This window comes from Ailuropoda melanoleuca, chromosome 1 (assembly GCF_002007445.2).
Source record: "Ailuropoda melanoleuca isolate Jingjing chromosome 1, ASM200744v2, whole genome shotgun sequence".
Lineage (NCBI taxonomy): Eukaryota > Metazoa > Chordata > Mammalia > Carnivora > Ursidae > Ailuropoda > Ailuropoda melanoleuca.
Genome location: NC_048218.1, coordinates 61816304 through 61830321, shown reverse-complemented (window position 1 = coordinate 61830321; position 14018 = coordinate 61816304). Strand labels below are relative to the sequence as shown.

Here is a 14018-nt window from a genome sequence, read left to right as displayed (position 1 = left end):
AAAAGCGATCATTTTTTGGTGTTGTCTGTTTTGTCATTGTGAGTTTTTGTAGTCTTCTATTATTCTACAATGAGTGTATGTTGCCTTTGTGGGAAGAAATTAAAGACCTTCCCCGATAATGAATTTACCGTCAGCAGAGTCCCTGTTCTATTATGTTCATTCTTGTGAATCGTGACTATTTTACTAACATAGTTATCAGATTTGATCTGAGGTGGCATCTGTAGTCTCATTTTCATATTTACCGTCTTCTACAGGTTTGGTGTTTATGTTCCTCTCTGCTGTTTCCACCAAGATAGTAGAGCCCATCTTCTTCTCACAGACTATAACTATATGGTTCAGCACCAGGCAGTAGAAGAAAGTGCCTCAACTGTGGGTGGCTTGACCAAATCCAAAGACTTTCTCTCCTTATTGCTGGAGTCTCTAAAAGAACAGTTTAATAATGCCACTCCCATCCCCACGCACAGCTGCCCCCTATCTCCAGACCTCATTCGAAATGAAGTTGAATGTCTGAAAGCGGACTTCAACCACAGAATCAAGGAAGTTCTCTTCAATTCCCTCTTCAGTGCCTACTATGTTGCATTTCTCCCCCTGTGTTTTGTGAAGGTAAGTGGTTCCTTTTATGTGCTTCCTGGATTTGTGTGTGAATGACATAAACTGGGTATTTCTTATTTAATCCCCCTTTTCTCTGTCTCCCCTTTGGCAGCCTGGATGGTGGAGTTCGGCTGCATCTGGAGTGCACTAATACCGCTCCTGGTTGGCGGATAGGTATTTCCATATATGTGATGCACCCGTGGTGGTCCCCTCTTTTTTTTCTTTCTTTTTTAAAGTTTTCTTTTTTTTTCTCCAGTTTCTGGGGAAAATAAAATTTGTGTTTATAATAGAATCAGTATGTAGTAGCTTAAGAGGATTAAGGTTTTAATACAGTCCAGCCTATTGTAGTTGATCTTAACATGGTTAATCAGGAGTTTCCTTGAATTTAACCTAACCTTTATCTAAATTTCCATTTACTTCAGTAGAAAAGAAAAATGGTCTGGATGTCACTTGGGCCCAAAATCTTTTGGGACATTTTAGTGCCCTTTCTTCACCCACTGAGAAGCACATCTGCAGCCGGAGTGGTCATTTACAGAGGGCACTCACCTCTTCTAGAAAGGAAGCACTTAAAATATAATTGCCTCTCCCTCCCAACCCTAATTCATACAGCCAGAAAGTCAGGTTGAAGGATTTTGGAGGACTCTGCTCTTGAACTTTCTGCACGGACAGCAGGACAACCAGTGCATGTGTGACTCAGTGTGGCATTTGTCTGCAGGGCGTATGTACACGCACCCATCCCTACCTTCTTGCTTAACAGTGCACGGATCATTTCTTCCTCTTCTGATCTCTTCCAGAGTACCCAGTACTATGACATGCGCTGGTCTTGTGAGCACCTCATTATGGTGTGGATCAATGCTTTCGTCATGCTCACCACACAACTGCTGCCATCCAAATACTGTGATTTGCTACATAAATCAGCTGCTCATCTGGGCAAGTGGCAGAAGCTTGAACATGGGTCCTACAGCAATGCTCCACAGCACATGTGAGTAGCCTAGAGGGTGAAACCATATACCACCTTCTACATGCTGCCGATCATGTTTATTTGCTTTGTATGTCATTCTTGTTCTTGGCTTTGAACATTTAATTTTTAGTTTTTTGTCTACATGGATGCTTGTCATCACTCTAAACTGAACACAGGGGATATTAACTCATTCCCACCACCATCCCCAGTCCCTCCTTAAAAATGCCTCCTACCTTTCAGCTGCCCAGTCACCCTGGAGTGTGTAATTTGTTTCCCAAGTTGTAATATTGGAGTTTTCTTTCAGTCTTAACCCTTTGCCCAAATTCACAGAGTCATGATATATTTTTAATTCTCTTTGGAAGACTGTAAGAGTCATCTTCTCCTCATTGCCACAGCTAAAGAGTGGTTGGCTCATCATCTCACACTCAGGCAGCTAGAATTTGCTTCTCTCATCTTTTCTTTCTAATAAATGCTAATTTGTTCTAGTCATTTTCCTTGCTTGCATTTTTTTTCCTAAACTTGCTAATGAATGTTTCCCTGATTTTCCCGTATTTAAATGAAAACTGTCCCTAATTGAGTTCTCTCTGAGTATTCCTCTCATTTTGTCCCGTTATCAGTCATTTCTCTGCATGGTCCCTTTGATCCAGAATAGTTAACTTCAGAACCCTTTTGTTCTCTCACTTCTGAGCCCTTCACCATACCTTCCTCTCAGACCTGGACCATCTTCATCTTCCTCCCTTTTATAATTGGAACATTTCACAAATTTCATCACTTAGAAATTCTTTCCTAATGAAGTGGGACAGATTGAGGGGACTTTCCCTTCCCCTCTCCCCCTCAGAGTCCTCCCTTCAATTATCTGCCTTGATGTCTGATACAGATTAGCACAGGCCTTCAAGCCCAGGAACTGAAAGAGATTGGGCCAGGCTGAAAAGAAACCCGACTGTGGGCAAAGGACAAATTTCAATAAAAATTGAAAATACAATCCACAGTACTAGTACTGTACATCTTCAGGCTCCTGATGGCACATGGCCATGAGGTGTTTCATCACTTTAATGCTGGTAAGTGTGAGCAAGGCTGACGGAACATTTTCTGAACTCGGAAAGCTTCAGGGTGCTAGACTTTTTTCTTTTTTTCTTTTTCTTTTTTTTTTTTTTTAACATATCTAAAATGTTGTCCCAGTTCTTACCCTAGGAAACTAACCTTTCCAAAATCAGGAAGAGATGAATTAACTTAGATTTTTTTAAAAGCTTAACCTGAAGATCCCCATCCCCACACCAACTCCATTGCATTGGTGCTGGAAACAATGAAGCTTCTTCCATAACTTCTTTTTCCTAAAGAAACTTCTATAAAAATAAACCAAGAAAGCGGTAAAAAGTAAAGTCTGTATGTCAGTACCTTGTGTGTCTCCGTGTTCTGAATAGCTTTACACATATATGAGGCATTTAAAGTATGTGACAAATAGACTGATTTTCTATAGCTTTTTCGGATGTAATTCTTCAGTAAATGTCATGCTGATTTGTTCATTTCTCCACTACTCTCGCTACAATCCACTCTCTCTTCTTGTTCTCTCTAGCATTTCCATCAATAGATGTTGCTCACATGGGATTGAGATGCCAGTCCACCTGCTTACACTCAATTTTCTGGGTCATAGATGCCTTACACATTAATTTCTGCTCATTCTCCTAAGCCTCATAAGTCCTTTGACACTGAGTTAACTGTATCACTTTGCACCCTCTCTACTATATAGGAATGAAGTTATAATAACAAATCCTTTCTGATGCTTTCCAGTTTGACTATGCAATGCATGTTCAGAATTCAGGCAGATGAAGCCTTGAATACTTAATCCGTTCCATAGAAATGTAGTTGCCCTTGCCAGACACTGTCTTATTTGTAATTGCCAATATGCTAACATTGCATTTCTTTCTCCCTTAGTTGGTCAGAAAATACAATATGGCCTCAAGGGGTGCTGGTGCGACACAGCAGATGCTTATATAGAGCCATGGGGCCTTACAACGTGGCAGTGCCTTCAGACGTATCCCATGCCCGCTTTTATGCAAGTACCACTTATTTCTTTTCAAACATAAACTTAGTGGTAAGTGTTAGGAGGCCACTATGTGTGTAAGCACCTAGCACAGTGTGTAGCACATCTAGGAAATTAATACATGGTAATTATTACTACTACTATAATAATGGCCCTTGTCTTTTGGATGGAAATGTATTCTGAAAGGCAATTTGAGGATCACGTACCATTGTCCCAGCTTCAACAGCTTAAAGTCATACTGGGACTTGTTGCCTCTAGTATTACCTGAAACAAGTAGGCAGTTATTTAAGACTTCCCTTTTTCATCTTATAATTTTTATTTGTAATAGTTTGGTTTAGTGGTATCCTTCTTATATTGTGTTTATATATCCTTAAGTGGTAATAATGTAATGGTTTTGTTTTTGTTGGATTTGGGTTTATTTTTTGTTTGGTTTTTTTTTGTTTTTGTTTTTTTTTGTTTTTTTGTTTTGTATTTGTCACGTGTATCACCTCCTTAAAGTACCTTGATTTCCCTTTTGAAAGTAAGACAAATGCCATGATCTCTGGCCTTTTACCTTTTCCTGGATTAAATGGAAAAACGCTTACAAGTTAAAAGGAAGAAGCAGTAGACATCTGTTAAACCCAGCTTCTGTCCCATTTGAATTTATCCCTTGGATTATGTTCTGTTGATCTTTCAGTTTTCTGGAAATTCTGACTCTAGGAGGCAGAAGTATTTATTTGTATGGGAAAGGCTAGCTGATCAGTGGCAGTGGGGAAAAGAAGGTGCATGCAGGGCACTGTTCATAGTGCAGTGCATTGCCTTTGAATGGAGATTATAGTCTAAAAAAGAATTGGAGATCTTTTTTTGAGATACTTGAATCTCATTCTCCCTCCCTCCCAGTTCCCTGTGAGGGTACATGGGCTTTTTGGTTCTGCCCGTGTTTGCTGTTAAGGGCCTTTCAATTAAATACTGGGAACTTTACATCAGGGCTGGATGCTCGTAAATACAATGTGGGGGGGCGGGGACGGGGTGGAGGCTGGGGGGAGCGTGGGGCAGGTGAAAGGCCCTTGAATGAGGAAACTAGGGAGGAGTGGACTTAGTAAGTCACAACCACATAAGCATTTGGTTTCTACACAGAATATTTAATTTAGTCAGCTCTATTCCATAGGCCATTAATGAGTTCTGTTGGCCCTTGCAGTCCCCTCAAGAAATCTGTAATAACCAGATATTCTACTGGAGTCTTCTGCTTGAAAAATAAGTATTTTCCTTGCTAGTGTGTTGGGTAGCTGAAGAATCAGGTGAAATCCAAAGAATAAGGATTAGGGAAATTAATTTATTACTAATTTTGCATGACCAAACAGGTAAATGAGTGCTTCTCAAAGTGGTCCTTGGGCCACTTGCATATAAATCACCTAGCTCACTCTTTAAAGTAATTCAGGGTCCCTACCCCAGACTTCTGAATCAGAATGTCTGAAGGATTCCAGGAATTTTCAGCATTTACCTATTTGGAAATGATTCTTAGACACCCTGAAGTTTGGGAACACTCAATTAAAATGTGCCAACTACCTATAGCTGTTAGAAGTTAAAACCTTTCCTCACTTTTCTACTCATTCAGTTCATAGCTCACTGCCACATTTAATATTAATTGTTATAATTGCCACAGAAACTCCCATTGCCTGAGTCCTTTTGGAATATTAATTCTGAGCCAATTTTATATATGATATTACTGGATATCATATACTATAACCCAGGTTAAACATTTTCTTCCTCTGAAAGAAGGACCCAAAGAACCTGGCTACCTTTCAGGGCTGTCATGATGATTTGGCTTTATTCTCAGATTTGAACTTTGAGGTCTAAATCAGTTTATTTAGATCTGATAAACTACCATTGCCACAGTTTGAAACCTATGATCTCTATCTTTCTATTCATAATATGTTTTTATTAGTAAACCAGGATTTAGCTTCTTAGATAAGTGAAGAATTTGGTGGAGTGAAAACAGTGAGCAGCCCTATTTTTAGAATTCTGACTTATTTTTCCTTCCTTCCTCATTGTCCTGTCTGTGCACCCTACTTCTCAATATCCAGAAAAAAACCCAGCAGAAATATATGGTATAGAGGATTTGAGTCAGTGATGATGGTGGGTAAATGGTTTAAGGGAAAATTAAGAAATTATTGTTTTGGTATTTCAGCTTGTTAGACTTTCCCTTCCCCCAGGCTTGTCTACTGTGTTTATGTCTTAGACCAGCCCACAAACTAACAATGATTTTTACTTTTTTGAATGGCTCATTTTGAATGGCTTTAAGTACCCATATCATATTTTCAGTTTTTGCCTCTTGACTTGCAAAGTCTAAAATATTTTCCATTCAGTCCTTTATCTAGCCCCTGTCTTAGATAAATCTACTTCTGATTATCTCAAATAAAATATATATCTAAGATATAATTTAAGAAAAATGTTTAGAGGCGGTTCTTTTGGGTGTGATCCTTTTTCTTATCTCAGGGCATTGAAGTACAATTTATTTCATTATTCCTTGAGCAAAAAGGAAAAGGTTTGGGTCTCTACAGCAAGAAATAGTCTGATTGATGTTCAGTAAGCAGATCCATATGTTATTGCACATAGGAACCTGTAAATATGAAATTGTTTTAGGAGAAAAATGTGAGAAAAACTACAGTCTTTTCTATGAAATAACGTTTTGCTTTCAACTTCCTTACAGTTCCTATTTCATCGTCCATTAAGGCTGTTAAATCTGCTCATCCTTATTGAGGGCAGTGTCGTCTTCTACCAGCTCTATTCCTTACTGCGGTCGGAGAAGTGGAACCACACACTTTCCATGGCTCTCATCCTCTTCTGCAACTACTATGTTTTATTTAAACTTCTCCGGGACAGAATAGTATTAGGCAGGGCATACTCCTACCCACTCAACAGTTATGAACTCAAGGCAAATTAAGCTGCCTCTCAACAATGAGGGAGAACTCAGATAAAAATATTTTCATACGTTCTATTTTTTTCTTGCGATTTTTATAAATATTTAAGATATTTTATATTTTGTATACTATTATGTTTTGAAAGGTGGGAAGGGTAAGGGATATTAAATGTATCCACAAACAAGGTGATGTGATCTTTCATGTGTTAGTACATTTGAGTAATACACAGGACGAGAGGTGTGCCTCTCCAGTAAAGAGATTGATTTGTTTTTATGGCTCTGGAATAACTCATTCATTTATGAACACGTCTCCTATATCACTTGACACCGTACCTATTTGGTGTGTCTACTTTCCTTCCAGTCTTTTCATTATCTTTAGTCCTCCATTGGCCTCCCTGCTACAGAAAGGAAGATCAGTGGAGTTGCCTGACGGCACCCATTCTCTTTCTCTTTGGCTAGCTAACAATATTGGAATACTTGGGGCAAAGAGTGGCTTATAGTCCTGGCTGGGACTCTCCTTTTTGCGTCCCAGGAGGAAGCATTTCTGAGAAATAGGAACTCAGCATTTTGTTTTGCCCAATGATATTTAAAAATACTTATGAATAAGCTGCTATCCTGAAACTCAGAGGATATTGCTGTCATTTTCCCAATTCTTTCACTTCTTTTGCCTCTTAAGAGTTTCCTTTAATTATTAGCTGTTTGAAATGATACTTTTTAAGACAAAGTCTTTAGAGTGCCCACACTCAGGAAGAAGGTGTATGGCTGGATCAGTGGGAGAAGATGAGTGCAAATGCATGTGGGCTGGAGTATGGGCAGGCTGAAGATCCCGAGTGACTAGAAGAATGGGCGAGTCCCCAGCTAAACAGTCTTGGATGCAGTCTGGGCAGCAGCCCACCTACAGTGGCAGTTTGGAGTTAAGCAGAAGTGAAATAGAAGAAGTTACCTCTTTGTGCCCTGGTAATTTGTTCTGTGCCTAAAATGTGTGTTTTAAATTTCAAATTCCAGAATCTCTTGTTTGTGAGCATTAACCCTTTTCAGTCCTTGTCCATATTCTCGAGAGGTGATCTTAGTCATTGATGTCACTAGTCATTTAAACTTCTGAGGCCTTGTCTTGAGAGCCTGAAATATATTCTCATATGTTTTCTGTGCTTGGTTTGGCTTTTTTACACTGTGAACTCTTTGGTGAAACACAATATGACTTATAAAGTAAAAAGACCAATCATATAATTCATAAAGTGGCTCTGAAAACAATTCTTGCAGAAGAGTTCCCAGCAGGTTTTCAGCAAAGGCAGAATGATGAGGGGTAGGTATATATATATACAGCTACCCAAGGTGACTTGTATGTTTAAATGGACCATCATTTCCTTAAGTATTTTGATGTGTATACTTTTTTTTTTTTTTTTTAAGTTACATAATTTGGCATTCGGTCTGAGTCTGTTCAGCTAGTCAGCAAACACATCTTGACCACCAGGCCATGTTAGGCTCTGGGGATATAGATAGCAGTGAATAAGAAATACAAAGGCCCTACCCTCATAGAACTTAAAATGTGGGGTGTGCAAAATGTGCTATAAATAAATTTATATTTAATGTCTCCTGGTAGTAAGTGTGGTAAAGAGAAAATAAATTGAGGCAAGGAAATAGAAAGTACTAGGAGTGGCAATGGTAGAAGACATCTTTGAGAAGATAATTTCTGAGCAAAGAGCAGAGCAAAGAGGCAAGACTGAGCCATATGATAGCTTTGGGGAGTATTCAGTAATAGTAAGGGCACTGGCTAAGATGGGAACAATTTTGGTATATTGGAAAAACAGCAAGGTAAGCACAGTGTATTTGTTGGTTTTCGTTAATGGTTCGGCCTAAATATGGTAGTTCTTGGAGTGAAGGAGGGCAGGAAAGTTGCCATTTCAGTATTCTTTCCTTAGGGTCTTAAAAATAGACTTTTTTGACTAATAAACATTTTTTTTTTTTTAAGATTTCACTTATTTGAGACAGAGTGAGAAAGAATACACGAGTGGTGAGGATGGCAGAAGGAGAAGCAGAACCCTCCTGCTGAGCATGGAGCCCAATTCGGTGCTCAATCTCAGGACCCCAGGATCATGACCTGAGTCGAAAGCAGATGCTTAACTGACTGAGCCACCCAGGTGCCCCTAGACTAATAAACATCTTGATGAGGTTACTTGACAGCTGAGAGCAAAATGGGTGGTCTTGGCACAAAGATGTCTCATCAAAATGGCTCCAAGTTGGTTCTGTCACTGAAAAGCAGCCCAGATCACTGATTAGAGATAACAGACTACTCTTGTACGCTAATCCGCCCCCACCCCTTTGGTTTGACCTGTCTTGGCCGTATCCTAAACAGGGTGGTACGGGAGGACCAGATGCCAGGCTGGCTAAAAATGAATGAGGATAAGAAATAAAAACTGGTTTTGGCTATAGGAATCTTTTTAGATACGACAGTATCAGGGAGATAAGAGCCTGCAGTTCAACACGCTCCTGCGCATTTCAGCTGCCCTTTTTAGGTGCCACATTCAGATGGGGAAGAGAAAAATTACTAGTGGCCTGTGTATCCTATTATTTATGGATCATGTGAGAGAGAGGACATCATCTTTGCTTAGTGATAGGAGATGCATACTCGGTAAAGGATGGCCTTTTGGTGATTGTTTATATACTGGGAAATTAAATGGTGTGTGGAAAAATGGTATATAGCAAAAGATCAATTGGGTGAACTTTGGATACAAGAAAAGGAAGGAAGATGCTTGACCAGCTGTTAGGGTGGCTTAAGGTAAGTAAGTAGAGGAAAGTAGTTCACAGGCATGAGCATGATGGAAATGTTCCTCAGTATCCTATTTACTCTGATTCCGTGTTACATTCGTTAAGCTTCTTTCCCCTCCCAAATCACCACCACCACTACCCTCTGCTGTTTCTATTTCCTGAGCAGTTCTTACGTACTGGACACTGCTAGGTGCCGGAGATAGTGGTGTTTAGAGCTGGTTAGTAGAAGGCAGGTAAGTAAATCAATAATCATTATACAAGGGTGTTTAGAAAGGAAGTACATACAAGGTACCGAGGTGATGCAGAGAAGAGTTACCAACTTTGCTTGGAGGCTGCGGTGTCCAGACTTCACTGAAGCAGTTACACAGAAGCAGTTGAAGGGAAGCCTGGGAGAGTACTACGTAAATGACGGAGAGGGTTCATGCAGTGGGAACAGGATATACAAAAACCCAAGGCATGGACTTGAACCAGTTCTTAAATAACTAGTTCAGTCATGCTAGAGAAGTAAGCAAAGACTAGATTATAGGAGGACTTGAATTCCGTGTTAAGGGTTTCGAACTTTTATTCTCTTGTATGTCACAGGTTCTCAAAGGTGTGATCCCTGTACACTATGTCAGATTTACGAGGTCAGAATCTTGAGAGGAAAGCCGAAAACTGTGCCCCTTTCACAAGCACTTGAAGTAATTCTTAAGCAGACAGAAGTCTAGGGAACTGAAGACTGCCAGTGAAAGATTTTCAGTTTAGGACCCAGAGGGTTCTCAAGTCAGGAGTTCTCAAAATACAATCTCGGGGTCTGCAGCAGCAGCATCACCTAACTGGGAACTTGTTAGAAATGGAAAATTTCAAGCTCCACCCCAAACCTACTGAGCCACAAACTCTGGATAGAATCCAGATGTCTGTTTTAACACAGTCCGGGTGATTTTGACGAGATCCACTATCCTATCTTAGACAACTTCGGCAGCAATATGTACAATCTGTTTGGACAATGGACAGATGTCAAATGAGACTTAAAGCAGGGAGATCAGTTAGCTATATTTAAAAAGTCTCTAAGAGATGAGAGGGCGTGGGGGGCGTCACCACTGTGTGGGTGATAGAAAAAGTGGCGTGAAAAGAGAAGGACGGACAATTCTGATGAACAACATTTAAGAGCAGACGAAGAGGAAGCTTTCACATGAACGAGGCTAAGGAAATGGAAGTCTAAGACAAGGTGAACTAGTGTTGCAAGGAAGAAATGATTGGGGGTACCTGGGAGGCTCAGTCGGTTGGGTGTCTGCCTTCGGCTCAGGTCATGATCCCTGGGTCCTGGGATAGAGCCCCACATCAGGCTTCCTGCTCAGTGGGGAGTCTGCTTTTCCTTCTGCCTGCCTCTCCCCCTGCTTGTGTACACACACACACACACACACTTTCTCAAATAATAAAAAATCTAAAAAAAGATAAAAAGGAAGAAATCAACAGTATCAAACAAGGAAGTCAAGAGACTGAGAACTGACTGTTGGATTTGGTTATTAGATCATTGGTGACTTTAGTAAATTTTAATGGAGCAATGGGGGGGGAGGTCAGGTTGCAGCTGGTCCAGAGTAGTGAATTAGAATAAAGAAATGGTGAATTAGAAAGTGTTCTTGGGGAGGGGCGCCTGGGTGATGCAGTCGTTAAGCGGCTGCCTTCGGCTCAGGGCGTGAACCCGGCGTTACGGGATCGAGCCCCACATCAGGCTCCTCTGCTATGAGCCTGCTTCTTCCTCTCCCACTCCCCCTGCTGTGTTCCCTCTCTCGCTGGCTGTCTCTATCTCTGTCAAATAAATAAATAAATCTTAAAAAAAAAAAAGTGTTCTTGGGAGCCCTTGGGAAGGAGGAATAGCAATTTCTGTGAGCTAGCAGGGAGGTTCAATACATACGTACGTGGAGAAGAGGCAGTGCTTGTTGGGGGGTAGGGGTGGAAGAAACATCTGACAGTGGAAACTTGTGGTGAATTAGAGGCAATTTGGGGGGGTCAGTCTAGGAGGAGGCTTAGAATAGTGGAATAGCTTTTGTGAGTTTTGGGAATGAGGGTACTGCTGAGGTAGTAAACCATAAATTTCTACAGGCTCTCCGGCCTCGGTTTTATAATTTTTCTTTGGTCTAACCCAATAAGTAAGTAAAAGGGTGGAGAAGATGGGTGGTAAGAGTCCTGGTCCTAGTTTGGAGGTTAGCCAAGCAGGTAGGACTGAAGTGTTCAAGGGAGTTAGTGGTGCTGGTGGGAATAGTTGAGATGCTGTAGCTTGGTGTCTGGAAAGGCTAGAGGAGGAAGGATGAAGTCTGGTTGGGAGTACTGTCTGTCAGAAAGGGTAGGGGTAGGCCAGGCATTAATGATCTTGAACAGGTCAGAGGAATAAAGGAGCAAGGATAGGAAAAGTTCTGAGAATGGAATATGAGAGTTTAGGATCACAGAGTTTTGGGCTATGAAACAGCATGGTGTATAACCCTGGAGGCAAATGGCCAAGACTGAAGAGAGGTAAAAACTGTAAGCAACTGTGCCAAGACTGTCAAGTGGGTTTTCCTCAGGAACACTGAAATCATCCAGAATGATGGTGGAAACGGGAAGCTTGGTGCCAAAGACTGGGTGATCTGGGACATTGACTGCATCATGGCCACAAGGAATGGTAAAAGTTAAAAAGTAAAAAATTTTGGTAATGAGAGATTTCTGTATGAGATGGGCGAATCAGTTGTGCAGAAACAAGTGGGAAACGAGAACATTCTCAGCAATTTGTAGTCTGTGTAATGGGAGGAATGTGTTGCCTTCTGTATAGAAGAGCGTCAACTTTTATGGGAGTCCAGGAAGTGGAAGCACCATTCAGGGAAGACACCAGGGCTGTTGGGAGAGAAGACTCCAGAAGAACTGTGGGATAGATCAGAAGTGAGGGCAAGTGTGTGCTGCCAGTTGGGGGGTGGTGGGCACAGATACAGGAAAGAGAAACTGAGCTGAGTGAGGATCTGAGTATGGAGGAGAAAAGGCATTTAGGGAAGTCAATAAGGGATGACAGGAGCAGACCTGAGTGCATGGAGTTCTGCATAGAATATTGTTGCCCAAGTGCTAACATTTTATCTCCTTGGCAATGGTGTTTCTCACTGCAAATATCACCGGATTGTGAGCCTGTGTTGCATGTTTGTTTTTCTAAGGGACTGTGATTTAGACATTGAGTGCCCCTCTCCCCCTTTTTTGTGATAATATATGCTAGGATTTTGCTTTTCCCCCAGAGCATCATTAATATAATCATTCAAATGAAAGAGTAGTCCCCCTCGATTGATTGATTCAAGTAACAGAAAAATTGAGTTTCACATCTGTTCAGACCCACATAACTCCGTAAGCTTTTGAGAAGCAAAAGCAAACATGTTTTTCCTTTTAGTGTTCATGACAATATCCATTGATTTATACTGGGAATCTTAGGTAACACGTATGATTGCAAAAGTAAGAGAGAGAAGTTGCAAATATTTGACAGAGGTAAAATAACAAAAGAAAAATTTACTGAAGGAAATCATCAGGACTTTGGCTGTGAGACCAAACCTTGAAGTAAAAACTAACATTGAACTAGAACAATGAGTCTGATGCATATAATCTACTTTTCCTAATACTAATTTTGGTGACCCCAGGTCCTCCTCTAGTTCATAGTGCCATCGTAAGCATGATCCTTTATATCATTTATTAGAATACATTTTTAAAGCGTAACAATCTGTTTTAATTACACTTAAATGTCTCTATGGATAGGTTTAATATTTATATTTTTTAATCAATAGAAAAATTTGATTATATCTTTGGAAACATATTTGTCAAGCTCAACAAACAGGCTGAAACCATGTAGATTTCTAACAGACGCCTTTGAAAAAGTGCTTTACCTTGCAGAATTATAAGCCAGGAATTATATGGCATTAAGTTATTGCAAAGCATTGTGATCCATCCAGTAAAACACATGTCTACATACTGCATGGGTTACTTATACTTAGCTACATCCTCCTTCATCCTCACAGAGAAGTGATTTTGCACTGCTCATGAACCTCAAGGCTGCTAAAAGACCTACTGTGTGCCAGTCTATCTGTGGTGGCCTCCAGTTTTATACTATCTGGACCAACACTGATCTCAGGCAATCACCCTTCTTCCATCTCCTATGCCTCTCCATGCTTGGAAAGGTGCCTCCTCCCCCTTCTGGCCTGACTTTACTAGAGAAGGTGTTGACAAAGGAGGACACATTCTTTGTCATTCTACATTTTAAGCTGACCTGCTGGAAGTGCCTAAAATCATACTCCTGACAACATTAAATCCAAGGATTCATTTTATCATCAGGACAAGCTGGGGTAGAATGTGGTCCTAATCAATCCTGGTGGGAATTGGACCTGTGCTGAACTCCCACTCCCAATTCGAGACCAATGAATCTTATGTGTCCCACTACCAGTTCAGACAGGAAAACGAGACCTGTGTAGACCAATGACTGTACCACCCAATTTTAGTCAAATGTGATTAGCATGCACTGAACATTAGACATGAAAGTAACAGCTTATCTTGGACCTATGACTTCATCATCAACACAAGTTAACCCATTTTGTGATGATGGAAGTCTCTAAATCCCCCTCCCCAGGAACATGGAATGCTGATATTACCTAGCTCATTAGCAGAGATCCAGCAGGACTTCACAACCAAACCAATTAAAACCACACACAACTTCAGAACTCTTTGTTCTTAATTACCACTCCCATTTTTTAAGCAATCAAAGCAAAATTCTCAATGCCTGA

General features: G+C 40.6%; 1 protein-coding gene across 3 annotated transcripts in view; it reads left to right on the top strand.

The window, feature by feature from the left end:
- The window catches only part of TMEM39A (transmembrane protein 39A), a 28443-nt gene extending 21673 nt beyond the window's left edge, over positions 1–6770 (top strand). For all 3 annotated transcript variants that reach the window (XM_002915262.4, XM_034658948.1, XM_011219761.3), the window contains 4 exons: positions 255–603; positions 1386–1573; positions 3485–3605; positions 6283–6770. In XM_002915262.4, coding sequence (XP_002915308.1) covers positions 255–603; positions 1386–1573; positions 3485–3605; positions 6283–6516 — 892 coding nt within the window. In that variant the 3' untranslated portion in view covers positions 6517–6770. The remainder of the gene's footprint in view (positions 1–254; positions 604–1385; positions 1574–3484; positions 3606–6282) is intronic.
- The last annotated feature ends 7248 nt before the right edge of the window (positions 6771–14018 follow it).